At 40.6% G+C, this 23,215-nt stretch overlaps 1 protein-coding gene across 4 annotated transcripts in view; it reads right to left on the bottom strand.

Annotated features, from left to right (window-relative positions):
* Positions 1-21,069, bottom strand: part of EDA (ectodysplasin A) — a 355,214-nt gene extending 334,145 nt beyond the window's left edge. For 3 of the 4 annotated variants that reach the window (XM_070604032.1, XM_070604033.1, XM_070604034.1), the window contains exon 1: positions 20,367-21,056. In XM_070604032.1, the coding sequence (XP_070460133.1) occupies positions 20,367-20,753 (387 nt within the window). In that variant the 5' untranslated portion in view covers positions 20,754-21,056. Of the gene's footprint in view, positions 1-20,366 lie in introns of all 4 variants that reach the window. The other variant, XM_070604031.1, reaches the window with a different exon arrangement.
* Between the last annotated feature and the right edge of the window lie 2,146 nt (positions 21,070-23,215).

The following is a 23,215-nucleotide window of genomic DNA, read 5'->3' as shown; positions in this document are numbered from 1 at the left end:
ATAAAATGTATTTGGAAGTGTTCCTACTCTTCAATTTCTTGGAGGAGTTTAGGAAGGGTTGGTGTTATTTCTTCTTTAAATGTTTGGTAGAATTCATCAGTGGAGCCATCTGACCCTGGGCTTTTCTTTATTAGGTTTTTGATTACTGACTCAATATCCATACAAGTTGTAAGTATGTTCAGACTTTCTAACTCTTCACGATTTAGTCTTGGTAGGTTGTTGTTTCTAGGAATGTATTCATTTCTTCTAGGTTATGCAGTTTGTTAACATAAGATTGTTGACGGTATTCTCTTATGATTCTTTTTATTTCTGTGTCATTAGTCGTAAGGTCTCCTGTCATTTCTGATTTTCTTTGAGTCATCTCTTTTTTTATTTAGTCTAGATAAGAGTTTGTCACTTTTTCTTTTTTTTGCTGAGGAAATTTAGCCCTGAACTAACATCCATGCCAAGCTTCCTCTATTCTTTAGTATGTGGGCCACCAGCATAGCATGGCTGCTAATAGAGCAGTGTAGGTTCACACCCAGGAAGTGAACCCAGGCTGCTGAAGCAGAACATGCTGAACTTAACCACCAGGCCACCAGGGCTGGCCCCTGTCACTTTTGTTTATCTTTTCAAAAGGATGAATCTTAGTTTTATTGACTTTTCTATCTTCTATTTTGTTTATTTATGTTCTAATATGTGTTATTTCCTTCCTTCTTCTAACTTTGGACTCACTTTTTCTTATTTTTCTAGCTCCTTGAAGTGTAAATTTAGGTTGTTTATTTGAGATCTTTCTTACTTTTTAATGTAGGCATGTATAGCTATTAACTTCCCTCTTAATATCACCTTTGCTGCATCCCATAAGCTTTAGTATGTTGTGTTATTTTGTACATCTCAAGCTATTTTCTGATTTCCTTTTTGATTTCTTCTTTGACCTAATGGTTGTTCAACAGTGTGTGGTTTAATTTCCACATATTTGTGAATTTTTGAGTTTTCCTTCTGCTATTGATTTCTAGTTTCATTCTACTGTGTTCAGAAAAGATCCCTAGGGAGAGTGACATCAGCAACATGGTGGAGTGAGCTGTTCCCTTTGTCTCTCCTCGTTTTGAACTACAACTAAATGGACATTCACTGACCAATGGAGGAAGCCCATACAGCTCAACAGGATGCCTGAGACACATACACAGCTATACATCTGAGGGTGGATGGACTCACCCCATGGGAAGTGGCATTGATAGGTGAGCATGCCCTGCTCTTCCCCGGTAGCCCTGTGCATGCACACAAATGCTTTCCAGCCTGGCGTGCAAGTGCCCCAGAAGTGGGAACATGCACCAGCGTGACTGTAGGAGGAGGCAGTGGTAACCCTTGCCCATGCTCTTGATCAATCACACTTTCCCAGTGAGGAAGGGGAGCTCACCATGCCCCTGTGCCACCTAGGAGCAGCCCTAGTCCAGGTCCCAGCAAGGAAGCCCCACCTGCCAAGCACAGAGGCCCCAGAGACCATAAACAGAGACTAAAGCAGATCTATGTGCTGGGCAAATACAGTCCAGGCCAGAGTGAGCACTCATAGTGCTGCTGAGCCCTGAAAGAGGGAACGTGGCTGGGTGGCTGTGGGAAAAGGTACGGCAGCTTCCAGCTCACTTGGGTTCATCTGGCAGGGAGGGGGAGTCCATAGGGCCCCTGCAGAGCCAAGGAGCAGCCCTAGCCAGGGTCTCAGCAAGGTAGCCCCACCTGCCAAGTACAACAGCCTCTCAGACCTCAAGTAGAGACTGCAGTAGATCTGCACACTGGGGCAAACACAGCCCAGGCTCTGTGCGCCTGAGCACTCATGGTGCTGCTGAGCTCCCAAAGAGGGAACATGTACTGGAAGCTGTGGGAAGAAGCAGTGGCAGCTTTTAGCCCACTGGTGATCACTTTCCCGGTGGTGAGGGGGAGTTCATAGAGCCGCTGAAGCACCAAAGAGTGGCCCTAGCTCTGTCCAGCAAGGAAGCCCCACCCGCCAAGCACAGTCCACACAAGCACCTGAACACACCTCAGGCTGGGGCAAGCACCCATAATACCCCCAGAGCCTCCAGGAGACAGGGTGGGGCCAGAAACTCTGCTCCTGCTTCCCCCAGTGGTAAAAGGTTGAATCTGTGCCCTAAGAATACCAAAATGCCCCCCCAAAAGATTAGCCTGTCAAGCACCATGAGAAACTGCAGCAACAATTCAGACTAGAAGGAAAATGATAATTGTCCAGAAGCCAATCCTGAAGACACAGAAATTTATAAGCCAAATGGCAGAGAATTCAAAATAGCCATCATAAGATAACTCAACAACTTACAAGAAAATACAGAAAGACAATTCAAGGAGCTCAGAATGAAAGGAATCTCTTCACCAAAGAGATTGAAACTATAACAAAAAATCAAGCAGAAATTCTGGATATGAAAAACACAATTAATGAAATAAAAATAATCTAGAATCATTAAGAAATAGAATGGACATTATGGAGGAAAGAATAAGTCTTCTAGAGGAAAAAATGTAGAAATCCTACAGGTGGAGGAGGAGACAGAACTAAGATTTTTAAAAAATGAAGGAATTCTTCAAGAAATATCTAACTTAATTAGGAAAAGCAACACAAGGATTATAGGTATTCCAGAGGGAGAAGAGTGAGAAATAATTGCTGAGAACTTCCCAAACCTGGGGATGGTTCAGGATTAACAAATAAAGGAAGCTAATCAAACACCCAACTTCATTAATGCCAAAAGACCTCTCCAAGGCATATAATAGCAAAAATGGCAAAAGTAATGATAAAGAAAAACTATTAGGAGCAGCAAGGCAGAAGAAAATAACCTACGATGGAAATCCTATCGGGCTTTCAGCGGATTTCTTGGTAGAAACCCTACAGGCCAGGAGAGAATGGAATGATACATTCAAAATACTGAAAGACAAAACCTTTCAGCCAAGAATACTCTATCCAGTGAAATGTTCCTTCAGTTACAATGGAGAAATAAAAGCTTTCCCAGAAAAACAAGAGCTGAGGAATTTCATCACCACTAGACTGCCCCTATTAAGAAATAATTAAAGATGCCCTCACACCAGCAACAAAAATGCAAAGGTCTGCAAAGCTCTGAGCAAGAAGATAAATACACAGACATGATCAGAAACCTGTAGTTCTCTACCAGAATAGGGAGGCAAAGACTCAATTACAACTTAAAAGAGAAAGGAAAAGAAAGCATCAAAAATAATGATAAACATTTGAACTTAGCTAGAAACTCACAAAATTAAAAACAGAACAATTTGTAACAGCAATTACTCAGAAGGGGAGAGGAAAGGGAAGGAACCTACTTAGGTTAATGGAGACAAGAACCTATAAGGAAATGGACTATCTCATCTCCAATATCTTTCATACAATCCTCATGGTAACCACTAAACAAAAAATCAGAGCAGAGCCACAATTCACAAAAAGAAAGAAAACCGAGAAATCTCCCTCAGAAAACCACCAAAATGAAATGGCAGTCAGAAATACAAAGGAAGGGAAACAATGGAAACATAAACAACCAGAAAACAAAAGATAAAACAGCAACATTAAGCCCTCATATTTCAATAATCACTCTAAGTGTAAATGGACTGAATTCTACAATCAAAAGACAGAGTAGCTGGATGGATTAAAAACCAAGACCCAACAATATGCTGCCTCTAGGAAACGCATCTCAGCTCCAAAGACAAACATAGGCTTAGAGTGAAGGGATGGAAGACAATACTCCAAGTTAATGGCCAACAAAAGAAAGTAGGTGTTGCCATACTTTATCAGACAAAGCAGACTTCAAATTAAAAAAGATAATGAGAGAAAAAGAGGGGCAGTACATCATGATAAAAGGGACACTCCATCAAGAGGACATAACACATTTTAATATATATGTACCTAAGACAGGGGCACCAAAGTACATAAAGCAATTATTAACAGACCTAAAAGGGGAACTTAACAGCAACACAATAATAGTAGGGGACCTCAACACCCCACTCACATCAATGAACAGATCATCCAGACAAAAACTCAACAAGGCAATAGTAGATTTAAATGAAACACTTGATCAGATGGACTTAATAGATGTATATAGAACATTCCATCTGAAAACAGCAGAATATACATTCTTCTCAAGTGCACATGGGTCATTCTCAAAGATAGAACATATGGTGGGAAACAAGGCAAGCCTCAATAAATTTAAGAAGATTTAAATCATCACAACCATCTTTTCTGACCACAATGCTATGAAGCTAGAAATCAACCACAAGAAAAAAATTGAGAAAGTCAGAAATATGTGGAGACTAAACAACATGCTATTGAAGAACCATTGGATCATTGAAGAAATCAAAGGGGAAATTAAAAAATACCTGGAGACAAGTGAAAATGAAACTACAACATACCAACTCTTACGGGATGCAGGAAAAGCAGTCATAAGAGGGAAATTCATACCAATACAGGCCCACCTCAATAAGCAAGAAAAATCTCAAATAAGCAATCTTAAAATGCACCAACAGACCTAGAAAAAAAAAACAAAGCCCAAAGTCAGCAGGAGGATGGAAATACTAAAAAATCAAAGCAGAAATAAATGAAATAGAGACTACAAAAACAGCAAAAAGGATTAATGGAACCAAGAGCTGGTTCTTTGAGAAGATAAACAAAATTGACAAGCCCTTAGCCAGACTCACCAATAAAAAAAGAGACAAAGCTCAAATAAATAAAATTAGAAATGAAAGAGAAGAAATTACAACAGATACTGCAGAAATACAAAGGATCATTAGAAAATACTTTAAAAACTATATGCCCATAAAGTCAATAACGTAGAAGAAATGGATGAATTCCTAGACTCACACAACCTCACAAAACTGAATGAAGAATACATAGAGAATCTGAACAGACCAATCACAAGTACAGAGATTGAAACAGTAATCAAAACCTCCCAAACAGCAAAAGTCCAGGACCAGATGGCTTCTCTGGAGAATTCAACCAAACATTCAATGAAGATTTAGTACCTATCCTTCTCAAACTATTCTGAAAAATTGAAGAAGATGGAACGTTTCCTAACACGTTCCATGAGGACAACATTACCCTGATACCAAAACCAGACAAGGACAACACAAAGAAGGAAAACTACAGGCCAATATGACTGATGAAATTAGACGTAAAAATTCTCAACAAAATATTGGCAAACCGAGTACAGCAATACATTAAAGGGATCATACACCACGGTCAAGTGGGATTTATTCCAGGGATGTGGGGGTGGTTCAACATCCGCAAGTCAATCAACGTGATACACCACATTAACAAACTAAGGAATAAGAATCACATGATCATCTCAATAGATGCGGAGAAAGCATTTGACAAGATCCAACATCTATTTATGATTAAACAAAATCTCTCAATAAAATAGGCATAGAAGGAAAGTATCTCAACATAATAAAGGCCATATATGACAAAACCTCATCCAACATCGTACTTAATGGTGAAAAACTGAAAGCCATCCCTCTGAGAACTGGAACAAGACAAGGGTTCCCATTGTCACCACTTCTATTCAACATAGTACTGGAGGTGCTGGGCAGAGCTATTAGACGAGAAAAAGAAATAAAAGGAATCCATATTGGAAAGGAAGAAGTGAAACTTTCGCTATTTGCAGGTGACATGATTGTATATTTAGAAAACCCTAAGGAATCCACCAGTAAACTATTAGAAATAATCAACAACTACAGCAAAGTTTCAGGGTACAAAATCTATTTTTAAAAAATCAGTTGCATTCTTATACACTAACAATGAACTAGTAGAAAGAGAAATCAAGAATAAAATCCCATTTACAATAGCAACAAAAAGAATAAAATACCTAGGAATAAACTTAACCAAAGGGGTGAAAGACCTGTACACTGAAAACTACAAGACATCATTGAAAGAAATTGAAGAAGATATAAAGAATGGAAAGATATTCCATGTTCACGGGTCAGAAGAATAAACATAGTTAAAAATGTCCATACTATCCAAAGCAATCTACAGATTCAATGCAAACCCAATCAGAATCCCAATGACATTCTTCACAGAAATAGAACAAAATATCCAAAAATTTATATGGAACAACAAAAGACCACCGAATAGCCAAAGCAATCCTGAGAAAAAAAGAACAAAGCTGGAGGCATCACAATCCCTGACTTCAAAACATACTACAAAGCTACAGTAATCAAAACAGCATGGTACTGCCACAAAAACAGACAAACAGAACAATGGATCAGAACTGAAAGCCCAGAAATAAAACCACACATCTATAGACAGTTAATCTTTGACAAAGAAGCCAAGAACATACAATGGAGAAAGGAAACTCTCTTCAGTACAGTGCTGGGAAAACTGGAAAGCCACATGCAAAGGAATGAAAGTAGACCATTATCTTGCACAATACACAAAACTTAACTCAAAATTGATTAAAGATTTCAATGTAAGACCTGAAACCAGGGGCCAGCCCCATGGCTGAGTGGTTAAGTTTGCACGCTCTGCTTTGGCGGCCCAGGGTTTCACCACTTTAAATCCTGAGCGTGGATGTGGCACCACTTGTCAGGCCATGCTGAGGCAGGATCCCACATGACACAACTAGAAGGACCCACAACTAAAAATACACAACTATGTACCAGGGGGCTTTGTGAGAAAATAATAATAATAATAATAATAATAACAAAAAAATAAAAATAAATTTAAAAAAAGACCTGAAACCATAAAACTCCCAGAAGAAAATATAGGCAGTACATTCTTTGACATTGGTCTTAGCCACATCTTTTCAAATACCATGTCTACTTGGGCAAGTGAAACAAAAGAAAAAGTTAACAAATGGGACTACATTAGACTAAAAAACTTCTTCAAAGCAAAGGAAACCATTAAAAGAACGGAAAGACAATCCACCAACAGGGGGAAAATATTTGCAAATCATTTATCCGACAAGGGGTTGATCTCCAAAATATATAAAGAACTCATACAACTCAACAAAAAAAACCAAACAATATGATCAAAAAATGGGCAGAAGACACGGACAGACATTTTTCCAAGGAAGATATACAGATGGCCAACAGATACATGAAATGATGTTCAACATCACTAATTATTAGGGAAATGCAAATCAAAACTACAATGAGATATCACCTTATACCAGTCAGAATGGCTATAATTACCAAGACAAAAAACAACAAATGTTAGAGAGGATGTGGAGAAAAGGGAACACTCATGCACTGCTGGTGGGAAAGCAAACTGGTGCAGCCACTATGGAAAACAATATGGAGATTTCTCAAAAAATTTATAATAGAAATACCACACTATCCAGCTATCTCACTACTTGGTTTTTATCCAAAGAACTTGAAATCAAGGAACCAAAGAGAGTTATGCACCCCTATGTTCATTGCAGCATTATTCACAATAGCAAAGATGTGGAAGCAACCCAAGTGCCCTTCTACAGATGAATGGATAAAGAAGATGTTGTGTGTGTGTATGTGTGTGTGTGTGTGTGTACACACACACACACACACAATGGAATACTAGTCAGCCATAAAAAAGACAAAATTATCCCACATGCAACAACATAGATGGACCCTCAGAGTATGACGTTAAGCAAAATAAGCCAGACAGAGAAAGACAAATACTGCATGATTTCACTCATATGTGGAAGAAAACACATACGTAGATAAAGAGATCAGATTAGTGGTTACCAGTGGGGAAGGGGGTTGGGGGGTGGGCGAAAGGGACAAAGGGGCACATATGTATGTTGATGGATAAAAATTAGACTACTGGGGGTGAGCACAACAAAGTATATTCAGGAACTGGTAAACAATAATGTACACCCACAAATTACACAATGTTATAAACCATTATAATCCCAATAAAATTACTTTAAAAAAAAAAAAGACACCTAGTATGATTTCAATCTTGTTAAATTTGTTAACACTTGTTTTGTCCCCTAAAATGTTATCTTTCCTGGAGAAAGATACGTGTGCTTGTGAAGAATGTGTATTCTGCTGCTGTTGTATGGAATGTTCTATATATGTTTGCTAGGTCCATTTGGTCTATGCTGTTGTTAAAGTCCTTTGTTCTTATTGTTCTTCTGTCTAGATGTTCTATTCACTATTGAAAGTTGGGTATTGAAGTCTACTATCATTATATTGCCATCTATTTCTTTGGTTCTATCAGTGTTAGCTTTGTAAATTTATATTCTCTGATGTTGGTGCATATATATTTATAATTGTTATATCTTCCTGTTGGATTGAACCTTTTATGATTATATAATGTCCTTCTTTGTCTCTTCTGGCAGTTTTTGACTTAAAGCCTATTTTGTCTGATATAGCCACCCCTGCTCTCTTTTGGTTACCATTTGCATGGCCTATCTTTTTCCATTCTTTCATGCTCAGCCTATCTGTGTGAGTTTCTTATAGAAAGGATATAGTTTGGTCTTGCTTTTACCCATTTGGTTGCTCTATGTCTTTGACTGGGAGAGTTTATCTATTTACATTTAGAGTAATTATTGATAGGGGAGGAATTACTATTGTCATTGTGTTAGTTGTTTCCTGTTAGTCTTGAGATTCTTTCGTCTGTATTTCCTCTCTTGCTACCTTCTTTCGTGTTTTGTTGATTTTTTTTGTATTAATATGCTTTGGTTCGTTTCTCTTATTCTTTTGTGTAATTTCTATAGGTATTTTTGTGGTTACCTTGGGGCTTACATACAATGCCTTATAAGAGTCTATTTTACGTTGATAACAACTTAAGTTCAATTACATATAAAAACTCTAAACTCTAACTTCTTCTCCATACACACTTTATGTAATTTTTGTCATATTTACATCTATGAATATTGTACATCTTTTAACATATTTTTATAGTTATTTTTAATACATTTGTCATTTAAGTTTTATACTAGAAATAAAAGTGATTTATCCACTACCATTACAGTAATACACTATTCTGTATGTGTCTATATATTTACTGAGTTTCATATTTTCTTATGCTATCATGTGGCTGTTTAGTATCCTTTTGTTTCTTTTTCTTTTTTTTTTTTTTGAGGAAGATTAGCCCTGAGCTAACTGTTGCCAATCTTCCTCTTTTTGCTGAGGAAGATTGGCCCTGAGCTAACATCCATGCCCATCTTCCTCCACTTTATATGTGGGACGCCTACCACAGCATGGCATGCCAAGCAGTGCCATGTCCGCACCAGAGATCTGAACCAGTGAACCCTGGGCCACTGAAGCGGAACATGTACACTTAACTGCTGCGCCACCAGGCTGGCCCCAGTATCCTTTCATTTTCAGTTGATAAACTTCCTTTAACATCTGATGTAAGGCAGGTCTAGTGGTGATGAACCTCCTCAGCTTTTACTTGTCTAGGAATGCCTTTATCTTCCTTAGTTTTGAAGGACAGTTTTGACAGGTATAGTATCTTAGTTGGCAGTTTTTTCTTTCAGCACTTTGAATATATCACCCCACTCCCTTCCGGCTCTACAAGGTTTCTGCTGAAAAATTTGCTGATAGTCTTATGGTGTGCCCTTATATATGACAAATCACTTTTCTCTTGATGCTTTCAAACTTCTGTTTGTCTTTGACGTTTGGCAATTTGATTATAACGTTTCTTGAAGTGAATATCTCTGGATTCATTTATTTAGAATCGTTTAGGTTTCGTGGACCTGGTCGTTCATTTCCTTCCCCAGATTTGGAAAGTTTTCAGCTATTATTTCTTTGAATAACTTTTCTGGTCCTTTCTCTCTCTCTTCTCCTTCTGAGGTTCCCTTAATACATTACTATATCAATCAGCTTGATGGTATCCCATAATCCCTTAAGCTTTTTCACTCTTTCTTCTTTTTGTTCCTCTGATTGAATTATTTCCAATTACCTGCCTTAGTTCACTGATCCTTTCTTCTCCTTTATCTAGTCTGCTGTTGAATCTTTCTCATGAATATTTCAGTTCAGTTATTGTGTTCCTTAGCTCCACGATTTCTGTTTGGTACTTTTTAGTATTTTTTATCTTTGTTGAAATTCTCACTTTGTTCATGCACTGTTATTCTCTTGATCTTGGTTAGCATCTTTATAATCGTTATTTTGAATTCTCTGTCAGGTAAATCTTAAAATTCTGTTTCATTAGGGTCAGTTTCTGGAGATTTAATGTGTTCCTTTGTTTGGAACATCTTTATTGATTCTTCGTTTTTCTTGACTATCTGTGTTGGTGTCTGCACATTACACAAAGCAAGCACCTCTCCCAGTCTTCATGAACTGGTCTTGTACAGAATACCTCTACCCCTCAGCCTAGTCAGAGATGCTGGGGGCCTCTACCAATTCTCTTGTTATATCTTCCTGTTGTGTTGACCCTTTTTTCATTATATAATCTTCTTTGTCTCTTCTGACACTTTTTGACTTAAAGTCTATTTTGTCTGATATATGTATGGCCACCCCTGCTCTCTTTTGGTTACCATTTGAAGAAGCAAGTAGCTGCCATTTTCATCTACTCACTCTGTGGTGATCAGCGGTGGGAGGGAAGCTATGGCCTTTACCTGTCCAAAACACCATCTCCATTCTCTCCCAAGTGGCTAGACTATGCCAGGCCCATCAGAGCTCCAAGACTTGCAAGACAGATGCCAGTTCTTTGGACAGCCCTGAAGAAGTTGTGGCACTGAATGCACAGGTCAACTCTTCCATCTCTAGGAGGACACTGAAAGCTGGGATGTTTCATCTACTCACTCTGTGCTAAGCAGAGGGGAGGTTCAATGGCATCTACCAGTCACAACCATTGTCTCTGTTCCCCCCAAAGAAGCTAGACTGTGCTGGATTTCTCAGAGCTCCTAGACTGGCAAGTCAGACGCCAGTTTTTTGGGCATCCCAGGAGAAGCTGGAGCCCTGGATGCACAGATAAACTCTTTCCTTCTCCAGGGGAATGTTGAGAGTTGGGATTTTTTTTTTCCTCTGTGTTCAGCAGGAGGGAGTATTTATTGTGTCTATCAGCCCAAGCCAACATCTCTGTTCTCCCCTAGGCAGACCCCTCAAAGAGTTCCAAGATTGGCAAGGCAGAGACAGTGCTCAGAAAACTTGGGGCGCTGGACATATGAACCAACCTCTTCCTTCCCCTGGGAGAAGCCGGAAGCTAGGGGGTCTCTTCCTTATCATACGGTGCTATGCCAGTGGCAGACACTCTAGTGAGAGGGTGTCCCAGATCTCCCTACCAGCTTCAGTGAATCTGGTTTCATGTTTTCCCTGGGTACAGGAGCCTTTCAATTAGCTCCTGGATTTCTCACAAAGGGAATTTGTCCACAAACTGTTGCTGAACTGGTGTGTTTGTAGGAGGAAGAAGGGTCCAGGGTCCAGGAATTCCTAATCCACCATCTTACTGATGTCATTCTCCTCAGAATTACTCTTTTTTTGTAGAATGTGACAAGCTGATTCTAAAATATATAGAGAAAAGAAAAGAGCCAAGAACATCCAAGATACTTACAAAGAAGAGGAACAAGGTGGAAGGACTTGCTTTACCAGATATCAAGAGCTTAATATAAAGTCCAGTAATTAAGATTGTGGTATTGGTGCAATGACAAAAAGACTAACAGAACAAATAGTTCAAAATAATCTTACACATATGCAGACACTTGATATATGATAAAGGTGACACAGTAGAGAAGTGGAGAAAAGGTATTCCTTATAATAAATGGCCTGGGTCAGTTGAATACTTATAGGGAAATGATGAAGCTTGACCCCTATATCTGACCATACACAAAAATCAATTTCAGATGGACTGTAAATCTAAATGTGAATGGGAAAAACATAAAGCTTCTAGAAATAAATGGTAAAAATATCTACCTCATCTCAACGTAGGAAAATACTTCTTAAATAGAACACAAAAAACACTAGTCATAAAGAAAAATACTGAAAAACTAGACACATTAAAATGAAAAACTTGTGTTCATCAAAGAATACTATAAAGAGATTTGGGAAGGGTTTACAACATAAAAAACACAAAAATGGAATAGAAACGGTAATCAAAAACCTCCCCAAAAATAAGAGTCCAGGACCAGACGGCTTCTCTGGAGAATTCTACCAAACATTCAAAGAAGACTTAATACCTATTCTCCTCAAACTGTTCCAGAAAATTGAGAAAGATGGAGAACTCCCTAACACATTCTATGAAGCCAACATCACTCTGATCCCCAAACCTGACAAGGACAACACAAAGAAGGAGAACTACAGGCCAATATCACTGATGAACATAGATGCAAAAATCCTCAACAAAATTTTGGCAAACCGAATACAGCAATACATCAAAAAGATTATACACCATGATTAAGTGGGATTTATACCAGGGACACAGGGATGGTTCAACATCCGCAAGTCAATCAACGTGGTACACTACATCAACAAAATGAAAAACAAAAACCACATGATCATCTCAATAGATGCAGAGAAAGCATTCGACAAGATCCAACACCCATTTATGATAAAAAACCCTCAGTAAAATGGGTATAGAAGGAAAGTACCTCAACATAATAAAGGCCATATATGATAGACCCACAGCCAACATCATACTCAATGGACAAAAATTGAAAGCCATCCCTCTGAGGACAGGAACAAGACAAGGGTGCCCACTTTCACCACTCTTATTCAACATAGTACTGGAGGTGCTGGCCAGAGCAATTCGGCAGGAAAAAGAAATAAAAGGAATCCAAATAGGTAACGAAGAAGTAAAACTCTCGTTGTTTGCAGACGACATGATCTTATATATAGAAAACCCCAAAGAATCCATAGAAAAACTATTAGAAATAATCAACAACTACAGCAAAGTAGCAGGGTATAAAATTAACGTGCATAAATCAGTAGCATTTCTATACACTAACAATGAACTAACAGAAAAAGAACTCAAGAACTCAATCCCATTCACAATCGCAACGAAAAGAATAAAATACCTTGGGATAAACTTAACCAAGGAAGTGAAGGATCTATACAATGAAAACTACAAGACTTTCTTGAAAGAAATTGACGATGACATAAAGAGATGGAAAGACATTCCTTGCACATGGATTGGAAGAATAAACATAGTTAAAATGTCCATACTACCTAAAGCAATATACAGATTCAATGCTATCCCAATCAGAATCCCAAAAACATTCTTCACAGAAATTGAACAAAGAATCCTAAAATTCATATGGGGCAACAAAAGACCACGAATTGCTAAAGCAATCCTGAGCAAAAACAAAGCCGGCGGAATCACAATCCCCGATTTCAAAACATACTACAAAGCTACAGTGATCAAAACAGCATGGTACTGGTACAAAAACAGGTCCACAGATCAATGGAACAGAATTGAAAGCCCAGAGATAAAACCACACATCTATGGACAGCTAATCTTCGACAAAGGAGCAGAGGGCCTACAATGGAGAAAAGAAAGTCTCTTCAACAAATGGTACTGGGAAAACTGGACAGCCACATGCAAAAGATTGAAAATTGACCATTCTTTTTCACCACACACCAAAATAAACTCAAAATGGATCAAAGACCTAAAGATTAGGCCTGAAACAATAAGTCTTTTGGAAGAGAATATAGGCAGTACACTCTTTGACATCAGTTTCAAAAGAATCTTTTCGGACACTGTAACTCCTCAGTTGAGGGAAACAATAGAAAGAATAAACAAATGGGACTTCATGAGACTAAAGAGCTTCTTCAAGGCAAGGGAAAATAGGATTGAAACAAAAAAACAGCTCACTAATTGGGAAAAAATATTTACAAGCCACTTATCCGACAAAGGGTTAATCTCCATAATATACAAAGAACTCACACTGCTTAGCAACAAAAAAACAAACAACCCGATCAAACAATGGGCAGAGGACATGAACAGACATTTCTCAAAAGAAGATATGAATATGGCCAATAGACACATGAAAAGATGTTCATCATCGCTAATCATCAGGGAAATGCAAATCAAAACTACACTAAGACATCACCTCACACCCGTTAGATTGGCAAAAACATCCAAAACCAAGAGCAACAAATGTCGGAGAGGTTGTGGAGAAAAACGAACCCTCACACACTGTTGGTGGGAATGCAAACTGGTACAGCCAGTATGGAAAACAGTACGGAGATTTCTCAAAAAGTTAAAAATAGAAATACCCTATGACCCAGCCATCCCATTACTGGGTATCTATCCTAAGAACCTGATATCAGAAATCTCAAGAGTCCGTTGCATCCCTATGTTCATCGCAGCATTATTTACAATAGCCAAGACGTGGAACCAGCCTACATGCCCAGAAACTGATGATTGGATAAAGAAGATGTGGCATATATACACAATGGAATACTACTCAGCCATAAAAAAAGACAAAATTGGCCCATTCACAACAACGTGGATGGACCTCGAGGGTATTATGTTAAGCGAAATAAGCCAGTCAGAGAAAGACGAACTCTATATGACTCCACTCATAGGTGGAGGTTAGTATATTGATAAGGAGATCTGATCGGTGGTTACCAGGGAAAAGGGGGGGTGGGGGGAGGGCACAGAGGGGGAAGTGGTGTACCCACAACATGACTAACAAAAATGTACAACTGAAATCTCACAAGGTTGTAATCTATCATAACATTAATAAAAAAATAAAAAAAATAAAATAAAAAAAACACAAAAATAGTTCATAGCCAGCGTATATAAAGAATTCCTACAAATCTTTAGGAAAAGGACAAACAAACCAATAAAAAAATGGTCAGGGGCCAGCCTGGTAGCGCAGCGGTTAAGTTCGCATGTTCCGCTTCTCGGCGGCCCAGGGTTTGCTGGTTCGGATCCCAAGTGCGGACATGGCACCGCTTGGCAAAAGCCATGCTATGGTAGGCATCCCATGTATAAAGTAGAGGAAGATGAGCATAGCTGTCAGCTCAGGGCCAGTCTTCCTCAGCAAAAAGAGGAAGATTGGCAGTAGTTAGCTCAGGGCTAATCTTCCTCTAAAAAGAAAAATGGTCAAAATACTTCTATAGGCACTTCACAGAAGAAGATATCCAAATAGATAATAAATATATGAAAAGGAGTACAACTTCATTAGTCTTCTGAGAAATACCAATTAGAATCACAATGAGATATTACTACAAACCCACTCACTAGAATGTCTATAATTAAAAAGAGTGATAATAACAAGTATGAGCAAGGATGTGGAACAACTAGAATTCTCATACATTGCTGGTGGGAATGTAAATTGGTACGATCACTTAGAAAAACCATCATTATCAATAAATTTGAAACTATGCATTCTCTATGACCCAGAAATTACAATCGTAAGTATACACCCAACAGAAATTCAATTATGTATAACCAAAGACATGTATGATAATATTAATAACATCATTATTTATAATAACCCCAAACAAGAAACAATCCAAATATTCATTATTAGTAGAACAAATAAATAAACTGCGATATATTCAAACTAGGAAATAATATGAAAAAATACAAATAAAACAACACAGCTACATGCAACATGATGGATATCACAAACATAGTGTTGAGCAAAAAAAAACCAGACCACCAAAAAAACATACTATTTGATTGCATTTATATCACGTTCAAAATGGGCAAAACTAATCTATACTGTTAGAAGTCAGGACAGTCATTAACTCTGGAGGATGATGGTATAGTGATAGGGATGGAACACAAGGTGAGGGTTGTGAGATGCTAGCTCTGTTTCTTGACCTGGGTCCTGGTAACACTAGTATGTTCACTTAGTAATAATTCATGAAGTTGTACAATTATGATTTGGGACCTTTTCTGTATGTATGTTATACTTCAATAGAAAAGTGAAAAAAACAAGGAAAGAAATGAAGAGCTAAGTGGTGAATATTTATAGAATAGTCAGATAATGGTCCTATATGAGGGCCACCCTGCAGGCAAAGCAAGTGGTTTCTCCTGGTAATGCTCTTGGGGATTAAATGGCTTCAGAAGTTCTCTAGTATACAAACATCTTCTTATAACGTAGTCACAGATAAACGACACATTATTTTTCACAAGATCTAAGAGAAAAAGAAAAAGATGAGACCTAAAAGCAAATAAAATAAAACATCAAACAACGTATTACAGAAAGCTTTTTACACCATCTTTGAGGTAATGCGGTTAGGACTCTTCTTCATTTCACTTTCTAATGATTCTAGAAACCAGTGAAACATTGCCAATGGAACTATTTACTCACCTAAGCATAGCTGACAATTCACAGGCTTAGCAAGACCTGAGGAAAACAGGCCTGTTACATAAAGAGAAAATGTCTTTGTTTTACATAAACATCTCCAAAGGCCCAAAATAATATTCAACTCAGCAAGTATTTAAGTACCATAACTATAACTAGCACTGTGTCGGGTATTGTGGAAAAAGACAAAAAGAAGGCAGATTTATGAGATGCTCTAATATAAAGACACAAGATTTATTAAACACAACAGCAGTAACAACTAGAGAATGATTCCAAAACAGGATATGGTGAGTGGGTTGTGGGATTAGAGTTAGGGAGAGAGAAAATGGGATAGATATCATGGAGCCAGTTGATAAAAAGCCTTGAATGTCACACTGAAAAGTCTAGATTAATCTATAAAAAACTATTTTACCTGGATCCCACTCCTCTAAAAAATTCTTGCATTTAATGATTCCTAGTTATTTTCCTGATCAACAGCCTGAAATAATGTCAAATCTGGATATACTAATGTTCTATTTAGTTAAACCAAGAGATATTTTGTGGAAAGTTAAGGTTGACTTCTATGACATCACCTCAAATAACTAGGAACATATCCCAAATATCCCCAACAGTCCCAAATAAACTCTTATTACTACTCATCCATATTTTTCTAAACACTTTTTAGAGTTTCAGTTTAGATTATCTCTTGGGGCAATAATTTGAATGAAATACTAGCTTTATTTGTCACACCCCCAAAATAATCTTTCAAGCATTAAAAGATATCCAATATCTAACACAGTGTCTGGCTCAAAGCAGGCTATTTATTGAACACTAGATTGTTAAATTACACCAATATATTAATCTTATTCATCTCTCTCATGATTAGGTAGACTTTGATCATATCCCTCCCTCAAACTCTCTCCAGACTGAAAAAACAACCAGAAAGGCCTTCCATCCTTTTGATCAATTTAATTGGGTTTCTAGGGACTTTCATCAGCTGTTAGGTTTTTCTTTTGAGGAGCAGCCACCAGAATTTTCTATAACTGTGGATGCAGATCCACTTTTGGTCTTTTACATGGCAAAGATAAGGGTTTTGTTTTGTTGTTGTTTTCAACATCCTTCCAGATGATGCCCACCATATTCTTGGCTTTGAGGACCACAATTACAACTGGGTCAACTTCTTCACAGAATGATCACCAGTGACTTTTATTTTTATTTTTTTACTCTAACAATCATATTGTGTATTGTCTAACTCAGAGAGTGATCAGATACATTAGCTTTTGAGATCATCTCCGGTGAGTATCCAGATAAATCTACAGGTACGCAGCTACTCCAGCTGAAGGAGACAGTTATGATTCCAGAAGATCCAAAGTGACTCTCTCACTTTTTATCATCAGTGACTATCTCCACTGGGAAGGCTTTTCTAACAATTCCCTTGGAGAACTTTGCTGATCTCTCTGTTGTGTATCCTGAGTGCCCTAATTTCCTTCCGTATCCTGTTTCAAAAGTTTTTAAATTGAGGGATGACATACATACATCTTCAGTGATTTCCAGATCCCTTTCTTGGGTCATAAGTGAGCCCATCATCTCATAAGCATGGTTAGGTTTGCATGACCTTATACAATGAAGTGTCTCTGACTGTTCTGCCCACTTGGTCCCATGAGATCTTCCTGCAATTTATTCTCATCAATCTGTCTCCACTCCTTGCAGATAAGCTGATAAGAAACCTGAATGTTCTGCTCACTGAAGGGTATATATTTTATCTTTCTTCCTCTCCATCTAAGAGTTGTTGTAACAGCAGCTGTTTGTGTTGAAAAACTGAAATATAAAAATATGACCTACGTGGCCAAATCCCACAAGGCTATTTACTTCCTTATTTATGAATCAGAATCTGTCAGCATAACTTAGAATCTTGACTGTCAGCAGATACTGCAATTAAATGTCCCTGCAAAGCCAGCAGAGGGTGCACCAGGGCACTAGAAATTTTACCCAAGATGTAGCAGCATCAACGTAACTCTAATAGCCAATCAACTTTTCCTTCTTTTTTGGGGGGTCAGGGATGCTAAAACTAATATCCTCAAGATAAACGTGAGTTGAATCTGGGCTAAAATTCCTTCAAAGCATATTCCAGTTCTCCTGAAAATGAAGAATAAGGAATTTGTGGTTAAACTTAGTCTGGCCAAAACGTAGGTAGAGTAGAAGAAAATGATGCAGATCTGAGCCTTTTACTTTGTAAAAACTCTACTGTGGAGCTCCCTCCTACTCCCCCCAAAAAGGCTGCAGGAGGTATCAGGCTATAGGGGAATGGGCACTGAACTGGGAGTCAAGAAACCAATTTCCATTCTAATTTTGACCATAGTTGTATGACCTTCGACAAGTCACTTCCCTCTCAGGGCCTATGTATTCTCCAAGGGGATCAAACAAAATGGACTCACATGGCCCCTCACAACTCTAAAAAATTCTGACTTCAAATGATATCAGCAAATGTAAAGAGCAAGTATGCTTACTTCAACTGCTCAAAAAAATTAAAACAGGAAGAATAAAGGATAGACAGTAGGGAGCTGTATTTAAACCTAGACAGAACTATTTGAAGTGCCATGCAAAAGACAAGCAACTAAATGCCATCATAGACCTGTGAGAGTCTCACAGCATCACAGAAGCCCTAGAGTACAACTGTCCTGCTAATCTTCAGTCTATAAGCACAGGTCTATCTATTCCAAATGCCAAAAAGCCTTGGCCATCATTTGACTAAGGAAGTTCAATTCCTTCATCTTTTCACAGAATATTAATGTTTAGCTGCTAAATATTTCTACTGGGCATTGTTGGGGGAGGAGGGGTAGATAGATAAAGGGAGCTGGAATCCTAGTTAATTATCATTTAGCTACAGTGTTTAAAGTTTCAAGTATGAGAAGCATGTCTACTGATTCTCTTCTTTGATAAGCTGTTATATAAGTTGGAGTGTGCTAGCAAGACATTCTAAGGCGCAGGGCAACATTACAATGAACGCTGTAGAAAATGAGTCCGTCCTAACATTTCCTATTCATTATCATGAACGTGGCACCAGCTTTGAATGGGTGGTCAAGGTAGCACAAATAGCGTTTACAGAGTATGACAATGACTCTGGATGTGGCAGTAAATGCAGAAGACCTGGGTCCCTCACCTCAAGGAACTTATTTGCACAACTTGCCCTCTTCCCTAAGAGGAACAAATTCACTATTATTCTTTAATCACCTCAAAAGGATTCTTAGATGCTTCTCTTAAGTTTCACATAAGGCAAAATAAGGCAGTCAAGAGAACACTTATTTTAAGTGCACTAAATTTACTTGAACAAAAAGCTAGAAAAAGTAGAAAACAAGTACCAAAGCTAACAGTTGGCTAACAAAGTTACAAACACCACAAAGATTGCAAAAAAAAAAAAAAAAAACTGCTCTTGAGAGGTTACTCTTGAGTAATTATTCCATCAATAGATTCCTGTTCTCAAGCTAGCAGTAGCGAAGACACTTGACACCCACCCTCCCTACCCCACTCCCCAAAAAAGAGTCAGAACCGGCATGCAAAGGGTGAGTTTTATTTTCACAGATTTTTAAAATTGCTGTTCAGAAGTTGCCTAGCAGGACGGCATATTTCTACCAGAATTCCTCAGGGGCGCTGATCCTCACTAGAACACGGAGGACAACCAGTCTCAAATTGCAGGTTTAAGTGTGAACAAGCCCACGTTTTGGTCAGCGCACAAGGACCCGCGCTGAAAATACGATTAAAAGTTGTTTCAACGGGCGTGGAGCAGTGATTACAGCTGTTTACAGCTCCAACTCCAAAGGAGAGCTTGCTGGTACTGGCATCAGCTCTGGACACGAAAAAACAAGCACCGCGGGCAGAGGATCTCACCAGGAGCACAAGGGCCAAGTCGCTGCCGTTAGTCCGCCAGCGGGGCAGCGCCGGCACCTCCGCGCCCCTGCCTGGCCGGCCGGGAGCGCCGCCAACTTTGCCCGAGGCAGCCAGCGGCCGGGGGCGCCGGGGCCAGGCCAGCGTTCCCCCGTCCAGGGGTCCTGAGAGTGCCGGGTGAGCGGAGCCAGTGGGGGGGACAACCTGCCCCAGGGCGACCTCTCTCCCGCCCGCCTGCCCCCTCCCCGGTCCTGCCCTCCAACTTGGCTCGAGGTGGCAGAGTCTCTCCAGGGCGCGGGGCGGGGGGGAGGGGGTCTCCGCCGCCGCCACCCCTACTAGGTGACTCACCTGGTGCCCCTCCCGGGAGTCTGGAGGGAGTGTGGTTTCTCCGGGCTCCAGCGGCTGCTGCTGAGGTGACGGCTGCCCGAAGTGGCGGGTGATGGAACCGTCAGGGTCGAGGCCACCGGGGCTGCTCACGGTGCCAGGGGTGCCGGGGCCGCCAAGGCGGGACTCAGCTCCCCGTTCCCGCCGCAACTCAGAGCGCAACTCTAGGTAGCAGCACAACGTCAGCAGGTGGAGGGCCAGCGAGAGGCCAAAGAAACCCAGGAAGAGCCGGCAGCTGTTCGCTTCGCCCGCGCGGGCAGGGGCCCCGCGACAGCGGCAGCCCTGGCTCCCCCGCTCCCGCGGCGCTGCCGCGGACAGAGCTTCCCTTCGCTCTACCTCGGGGTAGCCCATGGCCTCCGGAGACACCGACTCTCTGAGGCCCGGGAGCCGCCGCGTCTGCCTCAGCCGTTCACGACCCCTGACAGGCGGCTACTGTCCTGCCATCGGCTGGGGGTGGCAGGGACCCGTTCCTGCGCTACGGAGGCTGGGCGGGACGCGGCAGGGAGCCGCCGCATGTGCAGCTCCACTCCGAGGGGTGGGAAACGGAGGAGGAGGGGCGGCAGAGAGGGTCGGCTGGCCCTTGGAGGGAATGAGGGAGGAGACCCGGGCCGACCCGCCCTATCCCTCAAGCGGCCGCCCGGTCGCCCAACCACCGGCCCGCCAAGCCGCGGCGCCCCGCCCCCTGCCGTTCCGCCCAGGGCCTCCAGCCGCGGGGCGGGGCCTGGGGGCGTGGGGGGTCGCCTCTGCCTGGCGGCCCCACCCAGCTCTTCCCGCTTGCCTGGTTCCAGTTGGTGACGGCCGCTGTCGTTCATCCCTGGACTCCGCCCCAAATTAACCCTTTAGCACCAGTACGGGGGAGGAGGAGGGAAGTAGGGGGAAGCTGAGAAGAATTTGGGAACCTTGGGAAGAAAGTAGAGCAAAGAAAAGGAGGCAGAAACTGGTATTAATAGAAATGTTTGCAATTAACTGCCGTTGTTAATAACATCATCCAGTACTTATCTGTTGCTTTCAATCTTCAAAGCATTTAACTGACGTTAAACTAATTAAAACAGTTCTGGGTTTGGAATGAAACCATGCCTGCTGTGTTTGCAATCCAGTGGCATGCCAAAATAAAAGGAGACCCAGGAGCTTGAGAGCCAAAGGGAGGGAGAATGGGGTGGGAATGAGGCAGCCCCACTCCTGGAGTGAGTCTGAGGCCTCAATCTAAGTGACAAAGTAGCCCACCTGTGCCTGGTGGAACTGAAGTGATCTTGCCTCACGCAGGGTGAAAACAGTCCCCCAGGGTTTCTTGATATATTAATTAATTCAACAAATATGTATTGATCTCTTTACAATGTAGAAAGTGCTGTATGAGAGAATCCACAGCCGGTGTAGTTCTCTTCTTCCACCAGAGCGGGAGTTTTGAGTGGAGAATACGGGGCTTCAATGAGCAAATGGGGAAACAGAGGTCCAGAATGGGGTATATTTTTACAAGGGTGGGCCACAGAATGGCCAGACAATATTGGCATCTCTATTTACAGGCAACTGTTCTGGCCTCTCCACCCCTCCCCTCCTCTCCCTGGAGTAGTCCCTGGGGGAAGTTCAACAAGTCAGCCAAATGTTCCAGATGTACACTGCTTCAGCTGCAGCATCTTCAACAACTGCACCAATCAGAAAAGGGTTCAGAGCAAAACAACAACAACAAAAGTGGAAAATGTCAGGACACTAGACCCTGAAATGAAGGATGGAAAGGATTGAGTGGCAACTGACAAGACTCACTAGTCTGAGATTATGGAGAGCTAGATGACCATAGTAAGAGAAATATGTATGCTTCTTGGTCACCATGCACTCTCATTCCCATGTTATGAATAATTAGCAGTTTTTTTGACTTGAAGAGGGTAGGCCTAAGATTTAGGCTGATGGAAAAGAAGAAAAATAGGGGGAAATAGAAAAGAAAACAAAAGAAGAGAAACAAGAAAACAAAACAAAGCATGTGGTAGGGAGGTCAGTCTAGAGAGCACAGAGGTCATAAACCTTAAATATATTAGCCACAGCCAACTTTTCTTCCAAACACTTTGTGAATGGTCTCAGTGCTTCAGAAACATCTTTGTGTCCCCTCATTGGCCTTTACCCATGAAATACACAGTTTGCCAACAATATCACCATCAGGCAGATAAAATTAAAAAGGGCGCTTAACAGCTAATTTCAAGTCCTGCTTGTTCGGTCTAGGAATTCTAGACTGGGTCTCTCTGGGTCACTCTGAGCAAGTCACTGTGCTTTTTGAGACCTTAGTTTCTCCCACTGTAAAATGACGAGTTTGAACTTGAACGGCTATAACATTGTGTTTTGTCTGTGTTATCACCGGCTGTGATATCCCTTAAAGTGAAAAAGGAACAAATAACAGCCATCTCCCGGTAGTGGTGGTGGTGTTGAGGGGCCTAATTGGTCTCAGCTTACCATGTTTTACCAGGCTTCCACCAGGATGCCGGAGACTCTGGGTTGCACCATTGCCCTCGGAAGCCCTGCAAGTTGCATTTCACCTGAGACCTCACTTTGGTTCCTTAGAGGAAGAACATATGGCCTCATATGCAGCAGAAATGTTGGAATAGGGCAATCCAGTGAGGAATGTACATGGTCATTTTTTAAAAGTGTTTGAAGTGTTGCTTCAGTTAGCTTCTGTGCTTTCATAAGGACCCCATCCCCTACAGCACAGGTCTCAAAATGACAGCCTGCAGGCCATATCCAGCAAACAGATGTGTTGTGTTTGGTGCAGTGTTGGCTAAAACTTTGAATTAAAAAAGAATAATTGCCAGCATTTAGAAATCAGGATATTT

The sequence above is a fragment of the Equus przewalskii genome, chromosome X (assembly GCF_037783145.1).
Source record: "Equus przewalskii isolate Varuska chromosome X, EquPr2, whole genome shotgun sequence".
Classification (NCBI taxonomy): domain Eukaryota; kingdom Metazoa; phylum Chordata; class Mammalia; order Perissodactyla; family Equidae; genus Equus; species Equus przewalskii.
This window is presented reverse-complemented; position numbering and strand designations above follow the sequence as displayed.